We start from the raw sequence: 23,478 nt of genomic DNA, 5'->3' as shown, positions 1-23,478 counted from the left end.
ACCCTATTTCCTGCTATGTAATACCATTTTAGGTGTAGGGACGTAGCTATAAATCACTGGGCCCCCCAGCAAAACTTTGATGCCCCTCCCCAGTGTTCCCCCTCCCCAGTGTAAATCATTTATACTTAAAGGAATACTATCGATTCACATATTTTTTTCAATTGACACAGGAATTGTTTGGGAAGTGCTGCTAAGTACTGGTGTATACATTTTAGTAGCAACTTCATTGTTTACTGTTAGCAAAATACTTTTAAAGTTTACTGACGCCAAAACTGACGGCTGACTGAGCCATGAGGAGAGGGGAAATTCCCCTCACACTTGATGAGTTAACTCTATGGGCCTGATTCACAAAGCGGTGATAACTCAGTTATCACGCCTAAAAGACTTTAGGCGTGATAAGCTTTGCACCGCTGAGATAGCACCGCTTTGTGCTCTTTACCGCGCGCAAAGTTTTGTGCGCGCAATTCCGCGTGCAGCGCCCATAGGCTTTAATGGGCGCATCGCGCGTAATGCACCGCGCGAGTTTCATTTTATCACGCCTTAACTGACTTTAGGCGTGATAAAGGGCTTTTCACAGGCATGCAAAGTGTTTGCACCGCTTTGTGAATCAGGCCCTATGTGTAGCTCTGTGTGTGACAGAGAGAGAGCTCCCAACAGCTGCAAATCCTGTGTCCTGAGTTTCTGATTGAAGTGTCTGAAGAGAGCAGAGGAAATGTAACTAATTCTCACAGCATTTCATACTGTTTTTGCTTTCAGAGTTTGATATGTTTGATATTTGCTTTCTGTAGTCTGCTTCAATGCACAGCCAGAGTTGCATATCAGACACCCCTTCTGCAATTGATTTGTCCCAATATAGCTAAATCCTACCCTCAAATTACAGTTTTTGCCTCTGATATTTAACATGAAAAGTAGGAAAATGTTTACACAGCTACTTAGACATTATTTGCACACTGTCATTTTAGAACACTTGGGTATCGATAGTATTCCTTTAATTATTGTAAAAATAAAGCACTTTTTATTACATTATTTTCACTGGAGTTCCTCTTTAATCAGTTGCTCTGTTATAACTGAAAGACAACTGATTTGAAAATGTCCATGTTTTCCTATGGCTCAGTTTCCACTATACACATTTTACCTGAAAGCTTTTTCACAATGCACTGCTATGGAGGAAAAAACAAAACAAAATGCATATTAACGCGTACCAACGCATTAAAGCGGACCCAAAACAAACATTTTTTTAATTCAAAATATTTAGTTGCACCACTCTGACACATACAAAGATAAATAAACACTCCTTCAAGCCTGTGAGCATTTCAGTGCATGCTTTTCACCCTTCTCTTTTCATAACAAGGGGTTATACAGGTGGCAGCCATTAGCAATTCCTTCTTTGCCGGACACCACCTACTCCACCAGTTTGCCGGATTCTGCCCCGGCAATATGAAAGGAAGGGAGGGGCTCCTCCAATAAATGTAAAATATTTTATATTTGTCATCATGCAGCTGAAAAAAGGCTGCTATTTATTATTATTATTATAATTTAGAAAATAGATTTAATTTCTGAAATCTTGTATTTTTAATTTGGGGCCACTTAAAGTGTAAACTGGCCCTAAGGAAAATGAAGATCAGTCTGATCGCTGGCTGAGGAGTTGAGGCCACTGTACTTACACTAGATTCAAAGTTTTTCACCTAGCTTGTGTACCAGGCTTTCCACTTCAGGTTCTTCTTATCCTACTAAAAGTGGCTGTGTGTAGTATAGTATAATGTGATTATAATAAACTCTGATATAGTAAACATTTTGGTATAGTAAACTACCTCTCCAGGTCCCAGCAAATCTCCATTATAAGTCTATGGGAGCAATGCCTGGTATAGTAAACTGTTATATAATAAAACTTCTGTCACAGTAAACATGTTTTCTTGGCCCCCTACGTGGCGCTGACTCTGGATATAGTAAACAGTGGGTGGCGCATGCGTCATATGTCAGAAACTCTTGGTCTGCTGCTCTCTTCAGGCTGGTTGCAGGTGAGTTTATGCCTGATAACATTTTAAAGACAAGAAGAATGGCACCGGTGCTGGATATACAGTACGGTGCAAATAAGCAGCCTGGGGAAAATTAGGAATAATGTGAACATAAACAAAAGAGGATGCAGTGTTACCAATTTCACATTGCAATAAAAGTATCATCACAGTCCTTCCCTGAGATTGTGCGCACTCCTGGGTATCTCTTACCTTATTAGCATGATACTCTTGGTAGAAAGCCATGCGCAGTACAGTATACTTTCACTTGTAGTGCAGATCAAAGTGTGCCTACTCACTGCAAAACTAAGGAGAGTGGAGAGGAGAGTGCTAAGTCCCACCTGCAGAGGTATCAGAGCCATTTGCATTACAGATGCGAGTGGCTTGCTATGATTTGCTGCATTTTGAACTTAGAGGCTTCATAATTGGTTCAAGTGTGAGCAGAAAGTTCTCCAGGACACATGCTGCAAGTCCCCCCACCAAGGTATTGGACCCACTCACAGGAAGAGAGTGGCTGCCTCTTTTAGTGATGGCTGACATTTTTAAGGAGCCCTGGATACTGTACTAGCGTTTTGTCCAGCCGGACTATGAAGCCCTAAGATATACTTAACCTTGTAGTCCACTAAATGCGCAATGCTTGTACTGTACCTTCAGTGGCAGTACAGAGTTGCTTCTTTGCAGCAGAGAATATACCAGGGCATGCTGGGCCATTTCTAGGACAATATCTGATATAGTAAACCACTTTTCCTGGTCCCTTGGATGAGATTATACTGTATCTTCATAGTGGGTATCCACTACGTGATTATAAGACTACTTTCCTTCCTCTGAATAGTGCTGTAATGCAGAAAATCCTTTATTTCAACTTTCAGTTCTTTCAGCACAATTTTCTTCTTTGGGGTGGGGGGGTTGCTGAAACCATAACCAGTAAATAATAATCGTCTCTAGGGTAATTGAAGTTAGATGAGATGCTGTCAGTTTTTTTTCTCTTTAATTTCATGTGATTTTTGTATATAGTATTGGACACAGTAAAATGTGAAGTTCTTTCGGGTGAATATTGTTTCCACTGGAGTGCAGTTTTTTTTAATTCCCCGCCCAGGTAGTTTTATTGTATGCCATTATGCAAAGTAATAAAGTACAATTTTTGTAATGTAAAGAATTGGTAGAGCTGAATAATGCCACACAAGACAAGCCTGATTAAGAAAAGAAACCTATTAACTGTGCTGCTATAGTACAGACCTTCAGCTGAAGGTCTAAATAGGTGTGTTCAATAGTAAGATGTTTGGCCTTGGAGGTTGCATTTCAGTACAGGGAACAAAGGCCACAACGACATATGTATGTTGGGATGAAAAGACCTATGCATAAAAGGAGATGATGAATATGACATTTTCTGTGATATTTTTTTTTTAACAACTTGTCTTTGGCATTACAAATCAGTGACATAAAATAGTTGATATTTAAGTGGTTCTGTCTGCTAAATATTGACTGTAGATGTTTGGTGCTTAGCTTGTTTGGTCTTCCAGCAACCAATCTGCCACCAAGATAGTGTTATCATATGTGTCAGTGCAAGCAGAGATGGGCTTTTGAGTAGTAACCTACTTGAATTTGAAATTCAAATTAAATCTAATGACTTCATCTGTGACTATGGGATAGGGGGGTTAACTTACCTAGAACGTCTGCGGGGACGTCTGCGTTCCATTATGTGTGATAGGCGTAATGAAAGCCGCATTGCATCACTCACTACCGGGCTTCCTCTTTCAAGCCGGAAGGAGGAAGCGGGAAGTGAGTGGTGGAACGCGGCTTTCATTATGCCTATCACGCGTAATGGAAGGCAGACAGCCCGAAGACTTCTGGGTAAGTTAACCCCCTTATCCCGCGGTCACACCTGAAGTCATTAGACTTCATTTGAATTTTGAATTTGAGTAGATTACCATTCGAAAGCCCATGACTGACTGCAAGTCTTCCCTTGCCCCTAACCAACCAGTTGTAATCGTATTAATGTCGGTAATTTTATATAACCAATATTATGCTATCGGCTACCATTCACATGAAATTTTATTAGCATAGAAACTAAATGTATGCATTACTAAAAGACCTCATAAAAGTAATTTTGTCTTCGTTAGCTTGAATACAAATATCTTTTTCTTCCATGAATTACATTTTTTTTTTTCATCCACCTTCAAACTACCATTATTTCAAAACCTGAAACATCAGATGAGTACAGTTACTTGGTACAAAATTTGAATGAGGGAAACTATCAATCCTATGTGGCTGGATGGTGTAATGGTTAAGGGCTCTGCCTCTTACACAGGAGACCAGGGTTCAAATCTCGGCTCTGCCTGTTCAGTAAGCCAGCACCTATTCAGTAGGAGACTTTTGCAAGTCTCCCTAACACTGCTACTGCCTATAGAGTGTGCCCTAGTGGCTGCAGCTCTGGCGCTTGGAGTGCTTCAGGAGAAAAGCGCGATATAGATGTTATTTGTCTGTCTGTCTGTCTATGTTAGATCAATAGATCTGCTCTGTTCAGCTCTTTTTCAGGTTTGGGCTAAATGCTGATTTTACAGCTCAGGTAAATGAAAAAAAAAATCTAGTAGCCACGAATCATGCAACAACACACGGATTCTTTTAACCTCCGTAGCGTTCTGGACGAGCTGAGCTCGTCCAGAGGTGCTAGAGGGCACCGCTCAGGCCCTGGTGGGCCGATTTTGATAATTTATTTTTTCAAACACGCAGCTAGCACTTTGCTAGCTGCATGTTTTCTCCAATCGCCGCCGCTCGTCGCCGATCCGCCGCTACCCGACGCAAAAAGCCCCCCCCCGCAGACCCCGTGCGCAGCCTGGCCAATCACCGCCAGGCTGCGATTTGGGGTGGATCGGGAGTCCTTGTGACGTCACAAAGTTGATGACGTCACTCCGTTCGTCGCCATGGCGATGGGGGAAGCCCATAAGGAAATCCCGTTCAGAATGGGATTTCCTTATAGGCGTGATCGCCGGCGGCGATCGGAAGGGTGGGAGGGAGGGAGCAGGAAGGGGAGAATCATGTAGCTAGTGCTAGGCTAGCTACATGATAAAAAAAAAAAAAATCGGGCGAAAAAAAATCCTCCTGCGGCATCACGGCCGTGGGTATCAGAAAGCCCAGCAGGAAACAAGGGTTTTCTGGTTTATTAGAACAAGTGTTTTTCATGAGCAGCCCCTCATTTCCCATTGTCTTTTGTGCATAATGCAAAATTGCCATGCGGTATGTGCACGTTTCCGTTTTACCAGCACTCCATGAACTGATCCAATTGAAGCTAATTGATCATTTTAGAACAAATGACCATTTATTTGATATTCTTTTGCATACATTTAAAAAAAACAGCAGCTCTAACTGGGGCATTAGATTATAAGATCCTCTCAGGGACAGGAAGTGATGTGAATTGTTCATTCATGTGTGCTGTGAAATACAGTATATCTCTAGTGTAGTATATAATCACAGACCTGACAGACGTAGTAATAATAATAATAATAATAAAGAAAATTGGCTCAGTTTCTGTTGCTTTTTGTTTTTGGCAGGCTGCCTTTACTACAAGTACATATTTATTGGCATTTTATTTTGCTATTTAATGGTTCATGAAGATACTAAAGATTGGCTTTTTATATTGTATAGCGCAAACCACAAACAAGGAAAAGCTTTTCTCTTTTTCATAGATTCACACATCAGGCAAACAAATGGGATGTTGGTACTTGTGTGAAGCTGCCATTTAACCATGATGTGAAGTGCATTTATTGAGTTTCCCCTGCAGACATGGTCCGCTGTGGTAGTGCTGTCCATATTTGGTGGCCAGGCAAGGAGAGCCAGGTGGTGCTGCAAAGCATAGCACAGTCAAGCGTGTTCACATCTAAGTTTGACATTTGTCATCCTGTACTGCTGCAGGGAAGAGAAAAATCTGCTTTTCCATATGCTTCCCATTTCATTTTGCCCGCAGTTTTGTCCAGATGGCTCCTGAACATTGTTTCCTTTAAGATACACTCCCAGATGTTTGTAAATGCCATTGGAGATAAGGCAACAACTGTGTTACACCGATACTCTGCATTATTCACACACGGTTTCCTCTTTCTCTGTTTATCTGCATATAGTAGGTATACAGCTTTTATATGTCATATTTGACCCAGCGCTCTGTTAAGCAAAAGTTGGCAGTCATCTAGTGTACCACATGTTAATTCTCAGAAGCTGGCACATATAAAACATCCCTGTAAGCATGTGCTCTTTGCATTTATTGCTTAAAGTGGACCTGTGTGAAGTAAAAATGACTGTATTATGAAATAGAAAAGAGTAAAATACTTGTAGCAGGTGATATATTTAATAGCTAAATACTTTTACAGACTGAAGCTTTTAGGAATATTTATTTCATCTTACTGTATATATCATAAAGTCAATTATTTTGTACCATTTTTGTATACGGCACTTTAGGGGGTGACCAACTACAAGGCAGCCCCACTTTACCTGGGCTTGCTCTCTCTTCAGGTTTGCTCACTCCTATAGCTCTTGCACTCGCTGCTACTTTGGCCTGTCAATCTCTGGCTCCGCCTCTGAAGTCTGGCTGGACTTTTATAAGTAAAAGACTGTAGGTGTTAAAAGATTTCCAACCACAGTTGAGTTATGAGTATAGGAATATAATGGAAGCAGTAATAGATGACAGCCTCATGCAGGTGTCCAAAGTAAGTAGGACTTTCTGGATTTATTTAAAAATAAAAACCCTCTTGCTGTGTAAAGCTTCAATAGCACGAACACATATTTTCATGACAATGCTGCTGTTGGAAACTAATAAGTGGGGTTAAGGGGAATCAGAAATATAATACAGTAAAACATATCTTTGCATGCTAAAACTATAATAATGGATTCAGATATCTTCCTTGTGTTCATAATATGTTAAAGGACCACGATTGTAACAACAACGGTACACATACTAATTAGAAGTACATTTCCCCCAGGTTAAAATGCACTATGGGTTGAAAATCTGACAGAGTTTGGACTAGTCCATCTCCTAGTGGGGAAGTCTCAGTATTTCCCTTATTGTTTACAAAAGAAAATCCTGGAAAGGATCTATATAACGTTGTTGGCCAGTCTGCCTACACGGTCGCACGCTATTCTGGCGTTTAGACTGTGCAATTGCTGCTCGGTATGTGCATTTGAAAATAAAGAAAACCCTGAGAATCCCCCATGAGGAGATGGACCACTGCTCAGTGTAAGCGACCGGAACATGGGAGAAAAGCAATTCATAGTGCATCTTACTCTGTGAGAAATCTAATTCTTATAAGTATTTGCACATGTATTTTAAAGTTTACAATTTCTCATGATAGTGCTCCTTTATGCTAGCTACACACAATGAGATTTTCAGGCAGATTTACCGTTAGATCAATTATTTACAACATGTCCGATTTGATTTCTGATCGATTTTCCATAGTGACGTGAACGAAAAAACGGAAACCAGAAATCGGAAATCAGATCAGACATGTTGGAAATAATGTGTCTGACAGTAAATCTGCCAGAAATGGCTGGCACCGTAATATGTGTTTACCCAATAGAGTAATGTGTATTCCTGAAGACTAAATAGAACTGTAAATAACCAAATAAAGTAAATCTGCCAGATATAGGCTGGCACCATAAATGTGTTTACTTAATAGAGTAATGTGTATTCCTGAGGACTAAATAGATTAAATAGAACTCGCTGTATTGTAGGTTCCCACAATGAGTTTTTTTTAAAGAAACCTATGTTGTCCCAGATTTTGTGTGGATGCAGCAGCTTGATTAACATAAGCACTAATCTACAAACATTTTGGCAGCCCTCACTGTGACATAGGTCCCAGGTAAAAGTGCCAAACTCGTACTACCTAATGTTTGAAATTTGAACCAAAATAGAATAAAAGCGTCTAAAAACTGTTTAAAAAGGGGGAAGCAGTGGACTTACCTCCCTCAAGGAAATATAGACAGACATTTTGTTATTTTATATCAAAAAATAACATTTATTAGAAGCTCCACTTTGCAACGCGTTTTGCGGGCACAATCCCGCTTTATCAGGCAAATAATTATAATAACGTGGGCAAGTGCCAAACCGTTTTTTAAACATTGTCTAGTCCACCCTTGGTGAAGGGGTGTTACCCCTTTTCTTCCTATCTACAGAGAGCAATTTCCTAAACCTGAGTGGGTTCAGGTCATAATTCTCCTCACCTGTGATTACAGTGGTTTCCTTTGAGGTAACCATTGTTTGTGAGTATATCTACGCGTACTTTTAAATACCTACTGTGAATCTTGAAGGTATTACACCATATAAGGCTCTCGGTTTTTCTTTTTGTCTTCTAGTTCTTACTACCTAATGACAGATAAATGGGCCGAACGGTTCGCCGGCGAACGGTTCCAGGCAAACTTCAGGTGGTTCGCCTTTGCAGAGAACCGGGAACCTTTTTTCCAAAAAGTTTGGTTCGCTCATAGACTTTAATAGCGCTGACTTAAAAGGTTAATAGCAAAGCCCCCTTACATAGTAAAAACACCAAAATTGTTGGGAATGTTAAGTGGAATAGTGGGAACAAGAGGGATTTTTTTTTTTTTTCAAAAAGACCTTATACTTTTTGAGAAAATCAATTTTAAAGTTTCAAAGTAAAATGAGCCGATTCATTAAAAAGAACCGGATGATTCATGAGCCGTTAGTATAGCAGAGAATGCGTCCTGAGCAGGACGTGAAGCTGCCGGCTCCGCTGCTGTCTCTCCCCACCTGCCTGCACCTGTCACCCTCACCTAGCCTGGCACCCGGTGCACCCATGGGTGCAAGGCTAGGTGAGAGTGATAGGTTAGGAGGTGGGGAGAGACAGCAGGAGCCGGCAGCTATGCGCCCGAAAGGACTCATTCTCTGCTATGTGGGAGGGGTCGGAGTTCTTCAATCAACTTAATTGAAGATCGCAACATAAGAGGATACAGTTCGTTGGATCGTTTACCGTGGATATTGGCGTGGGACAACTTTTTTTAAAGGTACAGGTAAGTATTTATGGTTAATTTAGAATAATAAAATACTTTTCTCGTGGTTGTGTTTTTATTTAATTTAACCCTTTGTGGAAATGGGTAAGAGACAAAAGTTTGCTTTCCTAAAACAGAAAGAATTTGCAATAATTCAGGTTGGAGTAAGCTTGAGATGTCTCCCAGAGCAACACTGCTGAATATATGCAAATTAACCATATAGGGGTACTTCTTAAGGGGGACTCACAGATGCCACCATGAACCCCCCCCCCAGAGAGTCGTCGCCCCTACCTCCTCCTGGGGCACCGGAGGTGGGGAAGAGCCCCTTGTCCATGGATTGGACAAGGGCTCCTGGGGGGGGGGGAGGGGAAGGCTTTGCTGCCCCTCCCCCCCCCCCCCCCGCCCCCATACCATGGACCATGCGGGCTGGTATAGCTCAGGGTGCGAAGCCCCAGTCGGCCGGGGCTCCGCATTCTGGCTATCCCAGCCTGCATGGGGGACAAGAGGTTACAGAGGCTCGGGAGAGGGGACCCCCACGCCATTTTTTTTTCCAGATTTCCCACACACAGCACATAAAAATAATAATAAAAAAAATAACATTTTTTAAAGGACTTCCGAGGCCACAAATGTGAAAAAGGTTAAATACCTTTTTATAATCCAGATCCATTGAGGACGCCGTATGCACCCGCCCGTTCATTCCCCCATGGCTCCGGCACTATTAACGGCTCCGGTCGAGTCCCGACCCCTCTGAACGGGTCGGGTTCTTAACTCATTCCCCCCTCAATATGGCCGCCACAGATTGCCGCGGCTGCGCAGTCCGCATAGACACGATTGCGGCTGCGCAGCTCTAAGACCTTCTCCCGATGCATCTGATGTATGCACGCATATTGATGACGCGGCGGGAGGAGGGCCTAGAGCTGTGCAGTCGCAATCGCGCCTATGCAGACTGCACAGCAGTGGCAATCTGTGGCGGCCATATTGGGGGGGGGGGGGGATGAGAACCTGACCCGTTTGGAGGGATCAGGGCCGGGATTACTGCGGGAGCCATGGGGGAATGAACGGGAGGGCGCGGATGGCATCCTCCATGGATCTGGATTATGAAAAGGTATTTAACTTTTTTCACATTTGTGGCCTAGGAAGTCCGTTAAATATTGTTTCCCGCTATCTTTTTAACATATCCTGCAAATTTGGTGTTGCTTGGATGTAAGGGGCCTTTGCTATTAACTGCTAAAGTCGGCGGGTGATGATGATAACCAACCAGAATTATAGGGGTGCAAAAGTGCTGAATTCTGCCATAGGCTTCCATTAGGCTCCCTATTTCACTGTCAAAAATCTCAAATCTTTTCAAAGGGCGATGGCTCATCAGCAGTGGCACATTTTCTAGCATTGTAGGGACTCTTAGGGGGATCATGACTGATGAGTTTCGGGCCCCTAGGCCAAAGAGGTCATAGCCTAGGGCAGGGGTGCCCACACTTTTTTGGCTTGTGAGCTACTTTAAAATTTGCCAAGCCCAGGAGATCTACCAACATTTAGGTAGCTAGGTATACGGGCCTTCAGTATAGGTAGATAGGTATAGGGGCCTTCAGTATAGGTAGCCAGGTATAGTGTAGTTAGGTGTAGGAGCTTTCAGTATAGTTAGCCAGGTATAGTGTAGTTAGGTGTGGGTGCCTTCAGTATAGTTTTCCAGGTATAGAGTAGTTAGGTGTGGGTGCCTTCAGTATAGTTAACCAGGTATAGTGTAGTTAGGTGTGGGTGCCTTCAGTATAGTTAGCCAGGTATCGTGTAGTTAGATGTAGGTGGCTTCAGTATAGGTAGCCAGGTATAGTGTAGTTAGGTGTAGGGGCCTTCAGTATAGTTAGCCAGGTATAGTGTAGTTAGGTGTGGGTGCCTTCAGTATAGTTAGCCAGGTATAGAGTAGTTAGGTGTAGGTGGCTTCAGTATACTTAGCCAGGTATAGTGTAGTTAGGTGTAGGGACCTTCAGTATAGTTAGCCAGGTATAGAGTAGTTAGGTGTAGGTGCCACTCACCTCCCTCCAGTTGCAGCGGCGGTATCTGGGGTGGTGCGCTGACGCATTGTGCCCAGCACCGCCCCCTGCTATGACGTCGCGGCGTCCTCCATTCCCGCTGCGCCGCCCCTCTCCTCTCTGCCTCTTCCGATTGGCTAGTGGCCGACAGGGGTGCAAAAGTGGTAAAATCCCCCATAGGCTTTCATTGGGCCTCCTATTTACCGTTCCAAAATCTCACACCATTTCAAAGGGCAATGGCTCAGCAGTGGCAAAACTCACCAGTCATGATCCCCCTAAGAGTCCCTACAATGCTAGAAAATTTGGTACTGCAGAGCCATTGCCCTTTGAAAAGATTTGAGATTTTGGAAAGTGAAATAGGGAGCCAATGAAAGCCTATGGGGGATTTTACCACTTTTGCACCCCTGTAACTCTGGTTTTGGCAGTTGGCGGCTCGCAGGTTGTTCTCCGTGAATTGACATAGAAAAGCCGCTCGAACAACTGACATAGAAAAGCCGCTCGAACGCGCGGCCGTTTCCATGTAAAACCACTTAACACCTAGGTCCGCCGATCGGCTGACCGTGGTCGTTAAGTGCACCCCTGGGTGCACTGGGTGTCAGCCTAGGTGGGGGTTGACAGGGGCAGGCAGGTGTGGAGAGACAGCAGTGAGAGCCAGCAGCTTCACGTCCTGCCGAGGATGCATTCTCTGCTATACTAACGGCTCATGAATGAGCCGGATCTTTTTAATTAATCGGTTCTTTTTTATGAACCGACTCTTTTTTTTTTCTACTTTAAAATCGATTTTCTCAAAAATTATAAGGTCTTTTTGAATTGTTTTTCCTCTTGTTCCCACTGTTCTTCTTAACATTCCCAGTAATTTTGATGTTGCTAGATTTTAAAGGGGCTTTGCTATTAACCGTTAAAGTCGGCGGGGGCATATTTTCCCACGGTCAGAAGGAGAATTTACATTGAAACTTTAAAATTGATTTTCTCAAAAACCATAAGGTATTTTTGAAAAAAAAATGGCCTCTTGTTCCCACTGTTCTTCTTAACATTCCCAGTAATTTTGGTGTTTCTATCTTTTAAAGGGGCTTTGCTATTAACTGCTAAAGTCGGCGGGCGTTTAATTTTCCCACGGTCAGAAGGAGTTACTTTAAGGCTACTTGCACACCAAGACGTTGCGTTAGGTGCTACGTTAAGGTCGTATAACATGCACCTAATGCAACGTATGGTGGTGCGGGAGAGGACGGTAGAGTGAGCCACGTTAGGCGGCTGCATCCGTATAAGGTCTCCCAGAGTGGCGCTGATTGGCCGGCGGGACCACGTGATGCGGAGCGAGACACTCCGCATCACGTGGTCCCGCCGGCCAATCAGCGGCCGCCAGTGCAGTGAATATCAAGTAGCCTTGTGTTACATTGCTGTGCGTTGGGGGAGCATTACAGGCGCACTAACGTGCACCTGTAACGTCTTAGTGTGTAAGCAGCCTAAAGAGACACTGAAGCAAAAAAAAATATGATATAATGAATTGGTTGTGTACTATGAATAATTACTAGAAGATTAGCAGCAAGGAAAATATTCTCATATTTTTATTTTCAGCTATATAGTGTTTTTTCTAACATTGCATCATTCTCTAATATGTGCAGATTACACAACACTCAGCATTCAAAATGATTCTTTCAGAGCAGTCTGTGAACTAATGACCTCTCCTCTGGCAGAGAAAAAGAAAACAGTTGAGATAATAAGTCAGAAGACAGCCCTCTCCATGACTTTGAAAGTCCTAGAGCTTAATGGCTTTTTGCATAGAGATAACAACTGGCGTTTCTTAACTCTTCCTGTACTGGAAACAATTAGATTGATGTATCTGATCTTAATGTTTTATTTCTTAGCTGTACTACACATACAAATCATAATATCATAATTTTTTTTCGCTTCAGTGTCTCTTTAAAATGATTTTCTCAAAAAATATAAGGTATTTTTGTAAAAAAAATGTCCCCTCTTGTAGTCACTGAAAGATCTCAGGTGTTAGACTCCTTGAAACATCTTTTCCATCACTTTTCTGGCCAGCAGAAATGTTTCTAGTTTTCAAAGTTCGCCTCCCCATTACAGTCTATTGCAGTTCGCGGAAGTTCCTGCGAACTGAACCTTCCGCGGCAGTTCGCGAACAGGGTTCGCGAACCTAAAATTGGAGGTTCGGCCCACATCTAATGACAGACACTTGAATTAACCCAACTACGATATCCCCTCTGGGGGTCCTCTTGCAAACCAGGGCAGTCTTTTGCTTAAGAATCATGAAAGCTTTTGTATTAATATGTTGTATTTGGCTGTTTAGTGGCAACACATACTCAGTTCTATTTTAACTACCATATGAGCTGAAACGGTGGATTAATGTTTTTATGTTGTATATGCAGTATGTACTAAAAATGAATGTTTTTTTTTTATGCAACTATGATAATAAATTAATTGTCTGTAAAGAAAGATTCATGGTTTATACAACAGCATAGACAATATGGAAAACTATTTGTTCTAGATATTAGTGTGCCATTTAATCCATCCTGCAGATTCCCTAACCTGGAAAATGCGAGCCGGGATAGCAGGATCTGATCAGTGTCCTGGAAAATATTATGTGTGACTTGTCAGTCTCGTTTTATTCCTCCTTAATTAAATGTAGGTTTTTGGAACTTTAATTATGTGCTTTCTTTCTGGTTGATGTAGGAGAAGCCGAGGAACTCCCCCATGGAGGAGACCACTCTCCTCGGCTCGCCACTGTACTAGAACCTTTTGGCATAAACATTCCATTAACATAAATTGGTCCCTGCAATGTCCCCAGAACTCTTTAATGAGACTCGTTCTTTAACTCATTAGTGCAAATGGGAGCTCAGATGTCAAGAATCTGCATTGCAGAATCACCATTCCTGGCGTTTATTAAGTCCATAACTCGTTTGCATTGACATGCTGTGTTAATCAATATTTTTTTTTAAAGTCTGAATATGTCAGTAATGCTCATTTTAAGTACCGCGATAGCGACAGCATGGAAGCCGCCAGTGGAATCTCAGACTACAATGAAAATCTTAATTTTCTTTTTTTGTCTTTAGGCTATAAGTTAATGAGACTGTAAGTTTGGATGTCAACATTGTAAAATAAATATACATATGCCGGGATTTATTGTAATAGAAATACTAGTTGTGCTACACTGGTTCCTTCATAGTTCATGCGTATTGTTTTTACTTTTCCAGTGCTCCCTCGCTTATGTCAGATATTTATTGGAAATAAAATGTTTACAAACCCCACCTAATTGAAGGCCCACTACAGGAAAATATCTTATTTCAATTTTGGAAATTGTGAAAACTGTTAGCTCTCTTTTGGGATTTTCTGCTGTCAGTGCCCCCATTTCTCCTATTCTCTCTAAACAACAGGGTGAAGATGATGCATATATTTAAAGGGGTTCTGTAACCTTTAAAAAAGTTTCTTATCTGGGACTTCTACCGATCCCCCTGCAGCCATCCTGTCCCGCGCCATCACTCAAGGACCTACATGACCCCCGCCACGAGTCACTTTCCCATTATTCGTCCTACTCATGACGAACGCAACTGTACAAAGTTTTCAATGTACTGCGCAGGACGCTCCCGGCATCACGAGCGGGAGCGAGGTCGCACACGGCAATGGCCGGTCAGACGCAGTAGCGTTCGTCTAGTTAGAATAATAATGGGAAAGTGACCCGCGGCGGCGTACATGAGGATCGTTGATTGAGGATGCAGGACAGGACATCTGCAAGGGGATGGTAGAAGCCCCAGGTAAGTGAAACCTTTTTTTTTTTTAGGTTAAAGAACCCCTATAAAATAACCCATGTTAATTTGGGTGGTGGATATCGCCATGATTTTGAATATTAATAATGATATTCTATTAACTGTAAGAATTTTTAAGGATTAGAGTCTTGCAATGTAGAACCCCTAATTTACATTACAGAACCACAGTTTTAGCAAGAAGACTGGATATTCAGAGTTCTGCCATAAAACACATTTCTAGAAAAACAGTTCTGGGTTTTAGCAGAACATTTTTCTTGTAGGGAAGGTCACAGAGCAGATCAAGGTGCTCTATCCAGGCGAACAGAACATTAACAAACTCGCCTTGATTCCAAAACATATGAAAACACATGAATTCCGGGAATCGTGGTACAAGTCCCCTGAAGCTCCAATATTGTTTGTAAGTTCCGGTGCACGTGCAGTGAGCCTTAACATGTCACATGCTCCTGACAGCCAATTGCAGGCTTAGAAATGTGAGGTGTAGCTGGCCCACTCCCCACTGGGTGATGTCAAAGTTAACTCTTGGGAGGCTGGTATGTAACAGCCACTCATTCTAACCTCCTTAAACGTCCTGTATCGTTACTCCTACCTAGCTTCACTTAGCTTCTGATGTAGTTTCTGTCCTAGTGTAATGTTGCATAGACTGTTTTTAAGAGAAACCTGAGTTATTCACAAGGACTAGCTCAAGTGTCATGAAATTAAGATGATGATAAGATGATAAGAAGCTGTGCTGAACACTAACCTCTAACCCTATCGCCTAACATAAACTCTCCAAGCACCACAGCCAATAATGCTCTGCCAATAACTTTACTTCGCTATTCATATGACTGATAGGTGTGGTCTATGCACATTTTGTATGCACATTTATGCAGCTTGAACATGAACCAATCAAATCCTGCTGAGGTAAAATTTGATTGATCCGTTTTCAAGCTGCATCATTTTGCATGCAAAATTTGCATAATCCTGCATCAACTCAAGATTATTTGCATCTCATTGACCATCCCTAACTGGCAGATAACATTACTCAGCTATTTCTGTATAAAAACCAAACTTTGGCACTAATTTGACACCCCTGCTATAGACTGCACCAATAGTTTGACTGTATAATAGCCTGTTAGCCTAACTCCCGTGCCCAATTTTATCACTCAGCACCATAACTGTAAATTTATATTGCAATGTGTGGCAGCACTGAACTCAACGATCAGGCTGTGCGCCTAAATTAACTGACACCAAAGACCACATCCTTTCTGTTTTATAAAATGTGTTTGGTCTATAATACATTTTTATTAATGTGCCTCATTTCCTTTGGCCAGGACTACCAATGTCCATATTGAAGTGATTAGAGCAGTGGCTCTTACATTTTTGAGTGAGCACAATCTTGATAACTTTAAACCTTCTCCAAGGCACCTCTTGGCAGAAACTACTACTGAAATGTTGTTATTATGACCTAACACACATAAAAATTGCACAAGTAGCCAGTGACCTCCCCAATTAGGCAGCACCCCACCCCCAAATAGTCAGTGACCACCCCATTAGGCAGAGGAACTCTCTCCAAGAACCCAGTGAAACCTTCCCTTCCCCCCCACATTAGGCAGAATCCCCCCTCCAAGTAGTAACCAGTTAGTCCCCTCTTTAAATGGGCAGCAACTACTCCTCCAAATTGTATGAGATACCCATCAGCTACAGAGACAGTTTTTACCACTTTAATTCAAGGTGCGCTAATCCGTTGTCTCTTTCTTCTTACTTGGTTCTCACGCACGTCACAGCTTCCTGCTTTGTTGCATGGCTGTCGGGACTAAAAGTTAATGGTTGGGTAATGCAGCCACATTGTGTATGAATGCATGAGAAGTGCACCATGGAACACAGTTTGAGAACCACTGTCATAGAGTATCATCCCGGTTGTCCAAAGGAAAATCTCTCAAATAGGTTCTCAATAACAACACAATGCAAACATAAAATATGGTTTTACAACTTTTAGTAGCAGTGTAGTGTAAATGATGGAGCATGGTGCATCGTGCATTTGCGGACCAACAGAAATCCCAATTATGTACTTCCTGCCCAGCAGGGAGTACGTCACTGAGCAGGGATCAGCACTATGCATATGTCGGCGCATATTGCCGCAGGGTCATAAGATTGTAGTTTCTTGCTCTTTGGTGGGATGCGGCAGAAGTATCGCACCGCGAGACAAAAAACAAGTGTAAAGCCGGTCTAAAAATGTGGAACCTGGTTTATTTTTGAGGTGGGGTAGCATAAACTATAATAGCACTAATACTGCACATCTCTGAAGTGCTTCATTAGGTGGTTTATTAAATAAAAAAAGGTTTATTAAGTAAGAAAAACAGTAACGAAACCATTATTATCCACAATCAATAGTTACTATAATACATTAGCAGTGGTCATTATGGCCTCCTAACCAGGGCCGGCTCTACCATAGAAGCAGAGGAGGCAGCTGCCTCAGGGCCCCAGAGCTTGTAGGGGCCCCCAGTGGCTACAAGAGGAAAAAAAAATTTCAAATCGGCCTTATAGTTTTTGAGAAAATCGATTTTAAAGTTTCAAAGGAAAAAAAAATACACATTAAAAAACCTGCCGACTTTAATGGTTGATAGCAAATCCACCTTAAATGCTAGAAACCCTAAATTTGCAGGATATGTTAAGGAGATCATTAGGAATAAGAGAAAAAAACAATTTTTCAATAAGACCTTATAGTTTTTGAGAAAATCGATTTTAAAGTTTCGAAGGAAAAAAGTATACTTTTAAATGCGGTAAATGTCACTTTTGGTAGCAAACCTAACGGTAGTGTAATTTTACATGCATCAAACGAAAGCGCAATAAATTTCCTGACGGGGTTTCCAGGGGGTCTATATGCAGCCGCAGCGCTTTGGCCAGGGATCGCTATACAGCCGCAATATGGCTGTATGAAGATCCCTGGCATTTTTTTCTATTTTCCCAATTTTGTTTTTATGTTTAGAGTGTGGGAATTTTTTTTTTTTAAATTATGTGGGGTCCCTCCTCCTGAAACTTTTTAACCCCTTGTCCCCCATGCAGGCTGGGATAGCCAGAATGTGGAGCTCCGACCGATTGGAACTTCACACCCTGACTATACCAGCTGCAAAAAAGGTCCCAAATTGCCAATTTTTGTTGCGAGGTATATGTTGGGGGGGCCCCCCAGGTTTATTTTGCCCTGGGGCCCCATTGTTGCTTAAACTGGCCCTGCTCCTAACCCCAAAGTAAAGTTTAATAAGGCTCTATTTACATAAATGGTTGGGTACCCCTATCATATTGCACTTATTTACTTTTGGGACCAGTGCTTAGTTTGCTGTTTATTCTAACTGTCAAATCATTCTGAATTGTAGCTGTATTTTGCATTGTGGACGTTCCTGGCTCCCGATATTTATCGGACGCCGTTGGCCCCCAAATTTCCTCCCATAGCCGTTATTTATATGGGCTATGGTGGCACCCAAACTTCTGCTGAATGTTCCCTGTTACCGTGCTGTTTACCTCTCTTCTGCTTGGACATTTGTCCATTTACTGACATCCTTGGATGCAAAGAAGAGGCACATAAACCCTTGAGGGCCCTTTCACACTGATGTGCTGCAGTGGGTGATTTTAGCGCACCTCACCACTATGTTAATGAAAGCCTGTGGTTGCTTTCATATACAAAGAAGAAATTAACCTGCGCTGCCCTGATGCTGGGATTAATTGCAGGTGCTGCTCCTTTAGCTGGGTGGCGCCAGCAATCCTGAGTGAAAAGATAGAAGATACAACGGAGCGCTCCTTCGTGCATTAACTTTTTAATCTCTGTAGACACGCAACATAGATACACTTACAGTGTGTTGGTGGAAAAAAGCACTTATCAGGCCTGCTGGCGGTCCTCTCCACGCTCCTGTGCCTGGCCGGGGCTACGGGAGCGATGTTGTCAGAGGGATTGACGCGCGGTGGGTGAAGCCTGGTGCGCTGGAGCCGTATGACGTCACGACGCGTTTCGGCATAACCACGACTTCGTCAGGGCTTTCATATAGCATGCGGTGCACTGGAAGTCGCCAATCTACCGTGAGTGCATACCAACGTTACTGCGCGACCTCTGCGACGACCTGCAGCAAAAGTCATGCAGGTCTATTGCGATGCAGAGGTTTTACAGAGGATGGCGACAGCGTTGCAGTGCGCATGCGCATAAGCTTATTTTTTACAATACACTTCTGTATTCCCAAAGCTGGAAGTGCCCGCAAGAGAGCATCACTTCCTGTGTGGATTTGAGCCAGAGGGGATTACTGCATGCTTACGTGGTAATCCCCCAAGGCCTGTTTTTGGCGGTGTGTTGTGGCCTCCGCCAGTCTATAGTCTGATGCCGGCCTGAAAAGTAGCATGTCATAGCAGGCGCTGTATATCTATAGCAGTCTCTGGCGCATAAGAATTTATGTTACATGACTACTCAGGCACCACATCAAAAATAACCGTGCTGGCTTTGATGTAGATAAAAGATACTGCTTTTGCTACTTTATTAGAAAGGCGCTATGTGCGTACGCTTCCACTGAGACATCAGCAGTCCCGTTTTTCAAAGAGGGGACTTTGTAATGAGGAAATGTTGGTCAACAATGTAAGTAGAGGCACTCGTTGTTGCCTGTCTGTAGTTACTCACTACCTGATATAATTTCTATTGTCTCACAATTCAAGGGTGAATATTAGAGGAATATTTGGCATTTTAGTAAGATTAAGTACGTATGAGGCTACTTTCACACTTTATGCATCATATCACGGTATGCTCCCCCTCCACAGTGGTCATTAATCTCAATGAGACATAACACACTACTCGCAACGCGAGGGAAGTGGTCACTACAACGTAGTGGTTACGTAGACTCTGCAGTGCGTTGCCACATGGTTCGAGTGGTACCATGCAGCAGGCGTTTGCATTGCAGTCTGTGCCAATTTGGAGTAAAACAGTGACGTACTTCGTGTCAAGCAGGGAGCACATCACTGTTCGAGGGTGGAGCTATTCGGATTATGCTGTCGGTGCACTCTGCCCTAGGATAATATGAACGGGGGAATGGTGTGGTGTGATTTTCCTGCCCCAGGCTTCCCTGCCGCAGGACAATTGCACTGCACCATATGTTAAACTAGCCTAATACTGCACTATTACACTTTTTTGTTAAATTTGTTTTGTTTGTTTTGTCTGTTATATTACAGCCAGTTGTTAGCTATTTACTGATTAAAAAAAAATGTATTTTTATGTCGTAAAACAGGGAGTTCGACAAAGGTCATTCATTTACAAGAACAAAGTGGTGAAAATCTAAAAGAGAGAACCTCATTAAATAGTACACCTGTCCCTGTGAAAGGCATAGTAAATTTGGGAAACACCTGTTTCTTCAATGCAGTCATGCAGGTATGTGTTTTTTGTATATAAATATTAACATATAAAAACCTCACTTGGCCAGTAAATAACTCCTAATGATAGCTATAGAAATATTACTTTATTTGAATGACAAATCAATATCAGCCTGTTTGAATTTCTTTTGGCAAACGAAACCAAAGCTATCGCATTCCATATATGACCAGTGTGTTCTGAAAAATTAACTTCACTGGTTGAATTGTTTTCCTGTAAGTGTCAGCATTGTTTGCCTATGAAAACACTGGCCAATACTAAATACCACGTTGGTCTCTCTATATAAGTAGGTGTTGGCAGCACCGCTTTATCCTCTTGCAGTCAAATGATTTATGGTTATATATTTACATCCTTCTAGATTGCAAGGGGGGGAGATACCGAGAGCCCGATATGGTGCAGTATGTACTGGTAATTAGAAATTGTGTAAATGTGGGGTTGGAGTAATACTCACAAGTCTGGGTTACCTGCCAGGTAACCACTGTGTAGGCAGGTGGGGAGATTAAACCTGTCCCCACTCAGGAGTAAGAAGTCGCTCTCTGTAGATAAGAAGAAAAAGGGGCCAATTCCCCTCCACCAGGGGTGGACACGATATGGTAGACAATGTTACAGAGGCGCCAGAAGGATAAAATCAGATAAAATGTTTAAAAGCAGGGAGGCAATAGGTGGACTTACCTCCCTGATGCAGACACAAGGAATTGCCAAGTTTATGACAAATAAAAGGTTTATTTATACACTCCAATATTCTAGATTGCGGTTACATATTTCATATGGTCCACAACAGTTAAGATAAGATTTTTCCGTTATTTTTGGCGGCCATAACCTAACATGCGCATAGTTCTCAAATGGGTATATATTTGACTCATACGGTTTATATTGTATGTTTTTAACAGATGTTTGTATACAGTGTGCCTCTGAGGAAGTGGCTTTTTGTCAGTGAAACACGTGTCAGGAAGTCTTTTATGCGATTTGGAATCCTGTATTGATGTCCATACGTACAGTCCGCAACTCTGAAGACCTTATTGATTGAAGAATAAACAGAGAATTTGTTCATATAAAACCCTGTGCATGTTGTTTGGTGGAAATTGCTTATAGCTATATTGTGGGGTAGAACAGAACTATTGATCTTACTGTGTTTATAGAGCTATTTATTACCAATGCCTGTACTGTGTGTATGCCAAGTCTGTATTTTAATGTGTCCATGCCTGTTTCTTACTCTGAACAGTGCCGTAGAATATATTGGCGCTTTATAATAATAATCATTGAATAATCTTAATATTAGATTTTATTGCTGTGTTAGTGTACTCGAGAAATTTGATTTGGCAGTTAATTAAATAGCATAAAAAACATAACAATTGAACAAAAAGTATTCAAATCGTTAGCAGTGTGCAAAGCTTTCATTTTAAATGTACAGTATACAGCTTTGTGGGGTACTGCCCCATATTGTATTAGTTGCAGCTTCTCCATTATGCTGAATGGTTTTGCACAGTACATCACAGTGTGCCACCTTGGGGAAGGAACTTGGAAGTTTTAGTATTGACAATTTAGTATCTCATCCTCAAAGTTGGAAAATGGACAGTCTAGTATGAGCAGGGCAATATTGTTAGCTTTCTGCTTGTTCCTGCTTGTTCCTGCTGTTGTAGAGGATAATGTTGTTAGCTATCCTAGCTACTGTTATAGAGGACAATTAAAGAGAACCCGAGGTGTGTTTAAAGAATGTTATCTGCATACAGAGGCTGGATCTGCCTATACAGCCCAGCCTCTGTTGCTATCCCAAAGCCCACTAAGGTCCCCCTGCACTCTGCAATCCCTCATAAATCACAGCCGTGCTGTGAGGCTGTGTTTACATCTGTAGTGTCAGTCTCAGCTGCTCCCCCGCCTCCTGCATAGCTCTGGTCCCTGCCCTCGTCCCTTCCCTCCAATCAGCAGGGAGGGAAGGGATGCAGGCGGGGACCGGAGTTCTGCAGGAGGCGGGGAGAGCAGCAGACTGACACTATAGAGATAAACACAGCCAGCTCTGACAAGCTGTTTGTCAGCAGCATGGCTGTGATTTATGAGGGATTGCAGAGTGCAGGGGGACCTTAAGGGGGTTTGGGATAGCAACAGAGGCTGGGCTGTATAGGCAGATCCAGCCTCTGTATGCAGATAATAATCTTCAAATCCACCTCGGGTTCTCTTTAAAGAGGGCATGCAGCACCAATCCTTGCTGCTGATTGTATGATGTCTCAATCCCTCCTGTATAATGCCTAAGCCAAACAGAACTTGTGTTTGTTATAGGCTGTTTTTTTTTTCAGCTGCCTATGGTGGTAGGTACTGTACTAGTTTGTTGTTTTTTTTATATTCCTTTTCATGATGGAATCAGTGCTGACTTCCGATTTTAGGTGGTTTCCCAGTGAATTAGAATGCCTGTATGTGGGTAACAACTTATCCAGTGAAAAGTAAGCAGGTTAGAGGTTGTATTTCTAAAACCTACTCTCTTCTCCACAGTCTTGAAAGCTGTAAAGTGTTGCTGCTACAGTAAGTACACAGTGAAATGGTAAATTTGGTTGCGATATCGGCTGAGGAATGTGGAGCCGCCACCATAGATGCCGATGTTAAAATGAGCAATTACCGACTACAGCCAGAAATTTGGGAGCCTGAGGTGCCCGAAAAAAATAATCAGAGGCACCCGAGCAAAATAGCGGCGGTGGAGTTTCGCAACTATGTAGCTGAACTCTGCAGGGTTGAAGGAGGGTGTGTGGTTTCACGCGGCTATATAGCTGCTCGCTGGGAGCAGTAGTGCACTGGAGTTTGTCTACACTGTAGCTGAACTCTGGCCTTTTTGATTATTGGGCTGGCTGTGGGGTTGGTAATTACAGGGTTTAGTGTTTGTGTTTAGGAGTAAGTGGGGGAAGGTTAGTGTTAGGAGTAGATAGTGGGGTTTAGTGTTAGGAGTAGGTGTGGAAAGATTCATGTTAGTCATATATAGGGGAGGGTAAAGGGTCCTATACACTGGTCGATTTCAGCCATCGATCGATTCTATAGAATCGATCGATCAGAAATCGATTCTATCAAATTCCCCATTTGATCGATTTGCAGCCGATTTCGATCGATTTGATCTATCTGACACAATGGAAAATCTAGGTCGATTTGCTGCTGGCAGCAGATCGATGGCCCATAGAGTTGCATTGGATGTAATGGTCCAATAATGCATTTAGATCCATTTCCAATAGATTTCATTCTGATATCTATCGAAAATCTGTTCCTAGTATGTGGCACACATCAGATAGATTCCTGTCAGATTAGACTTGACAGACATCTGCCAG

General features: G+C 42.4%; 1 protein-coding gene across 5 annotated transcripts in view; it reads left to right on the top strand.

Annotated features, from left to right (window-relative positions):
- The window catches only part of USP45 (ubiquitin specific peptidase 45), a 254,120-nt gene that overhangs the window by 104,115 nt on the left and 126,527 nt on the right, over positions 1-23,478 (top strand). For all 5 annotated transcript variants that reach the window (XM_068231216.1, XM_068231218.1, XM_068231215.1 and 2 more), the window contains one exon: positions 20,037-20,176. In XM_068231216.1, the coding sequence (XP_068087317.1) occupies positions 20,037-20,176 (140 nt within the window). The remainder of the gene's footprint in view (positions 1-20,036; positions 20,177-23,478) is intronic.

The sequence above is a fragment of the Hyperolius riggenbachi genome, chromosome 4 (assembly GCF_040937935.1).
Source record: "Hyperolius riggenbachi isolate aHypRig1 chromosome 4, aHypRig1.pri, whole genome shotgun sequence".
Classification (NCBI taxonomy): Eukaryota; Metazoa; Chordata; class Amphibia; order Anura; family Hyperoliidae; genus Hyperolius; species Hyperolius riggenbachi.
This window is presented reverse-complemented; position numbering and strand designations above follow the sequence as displayed.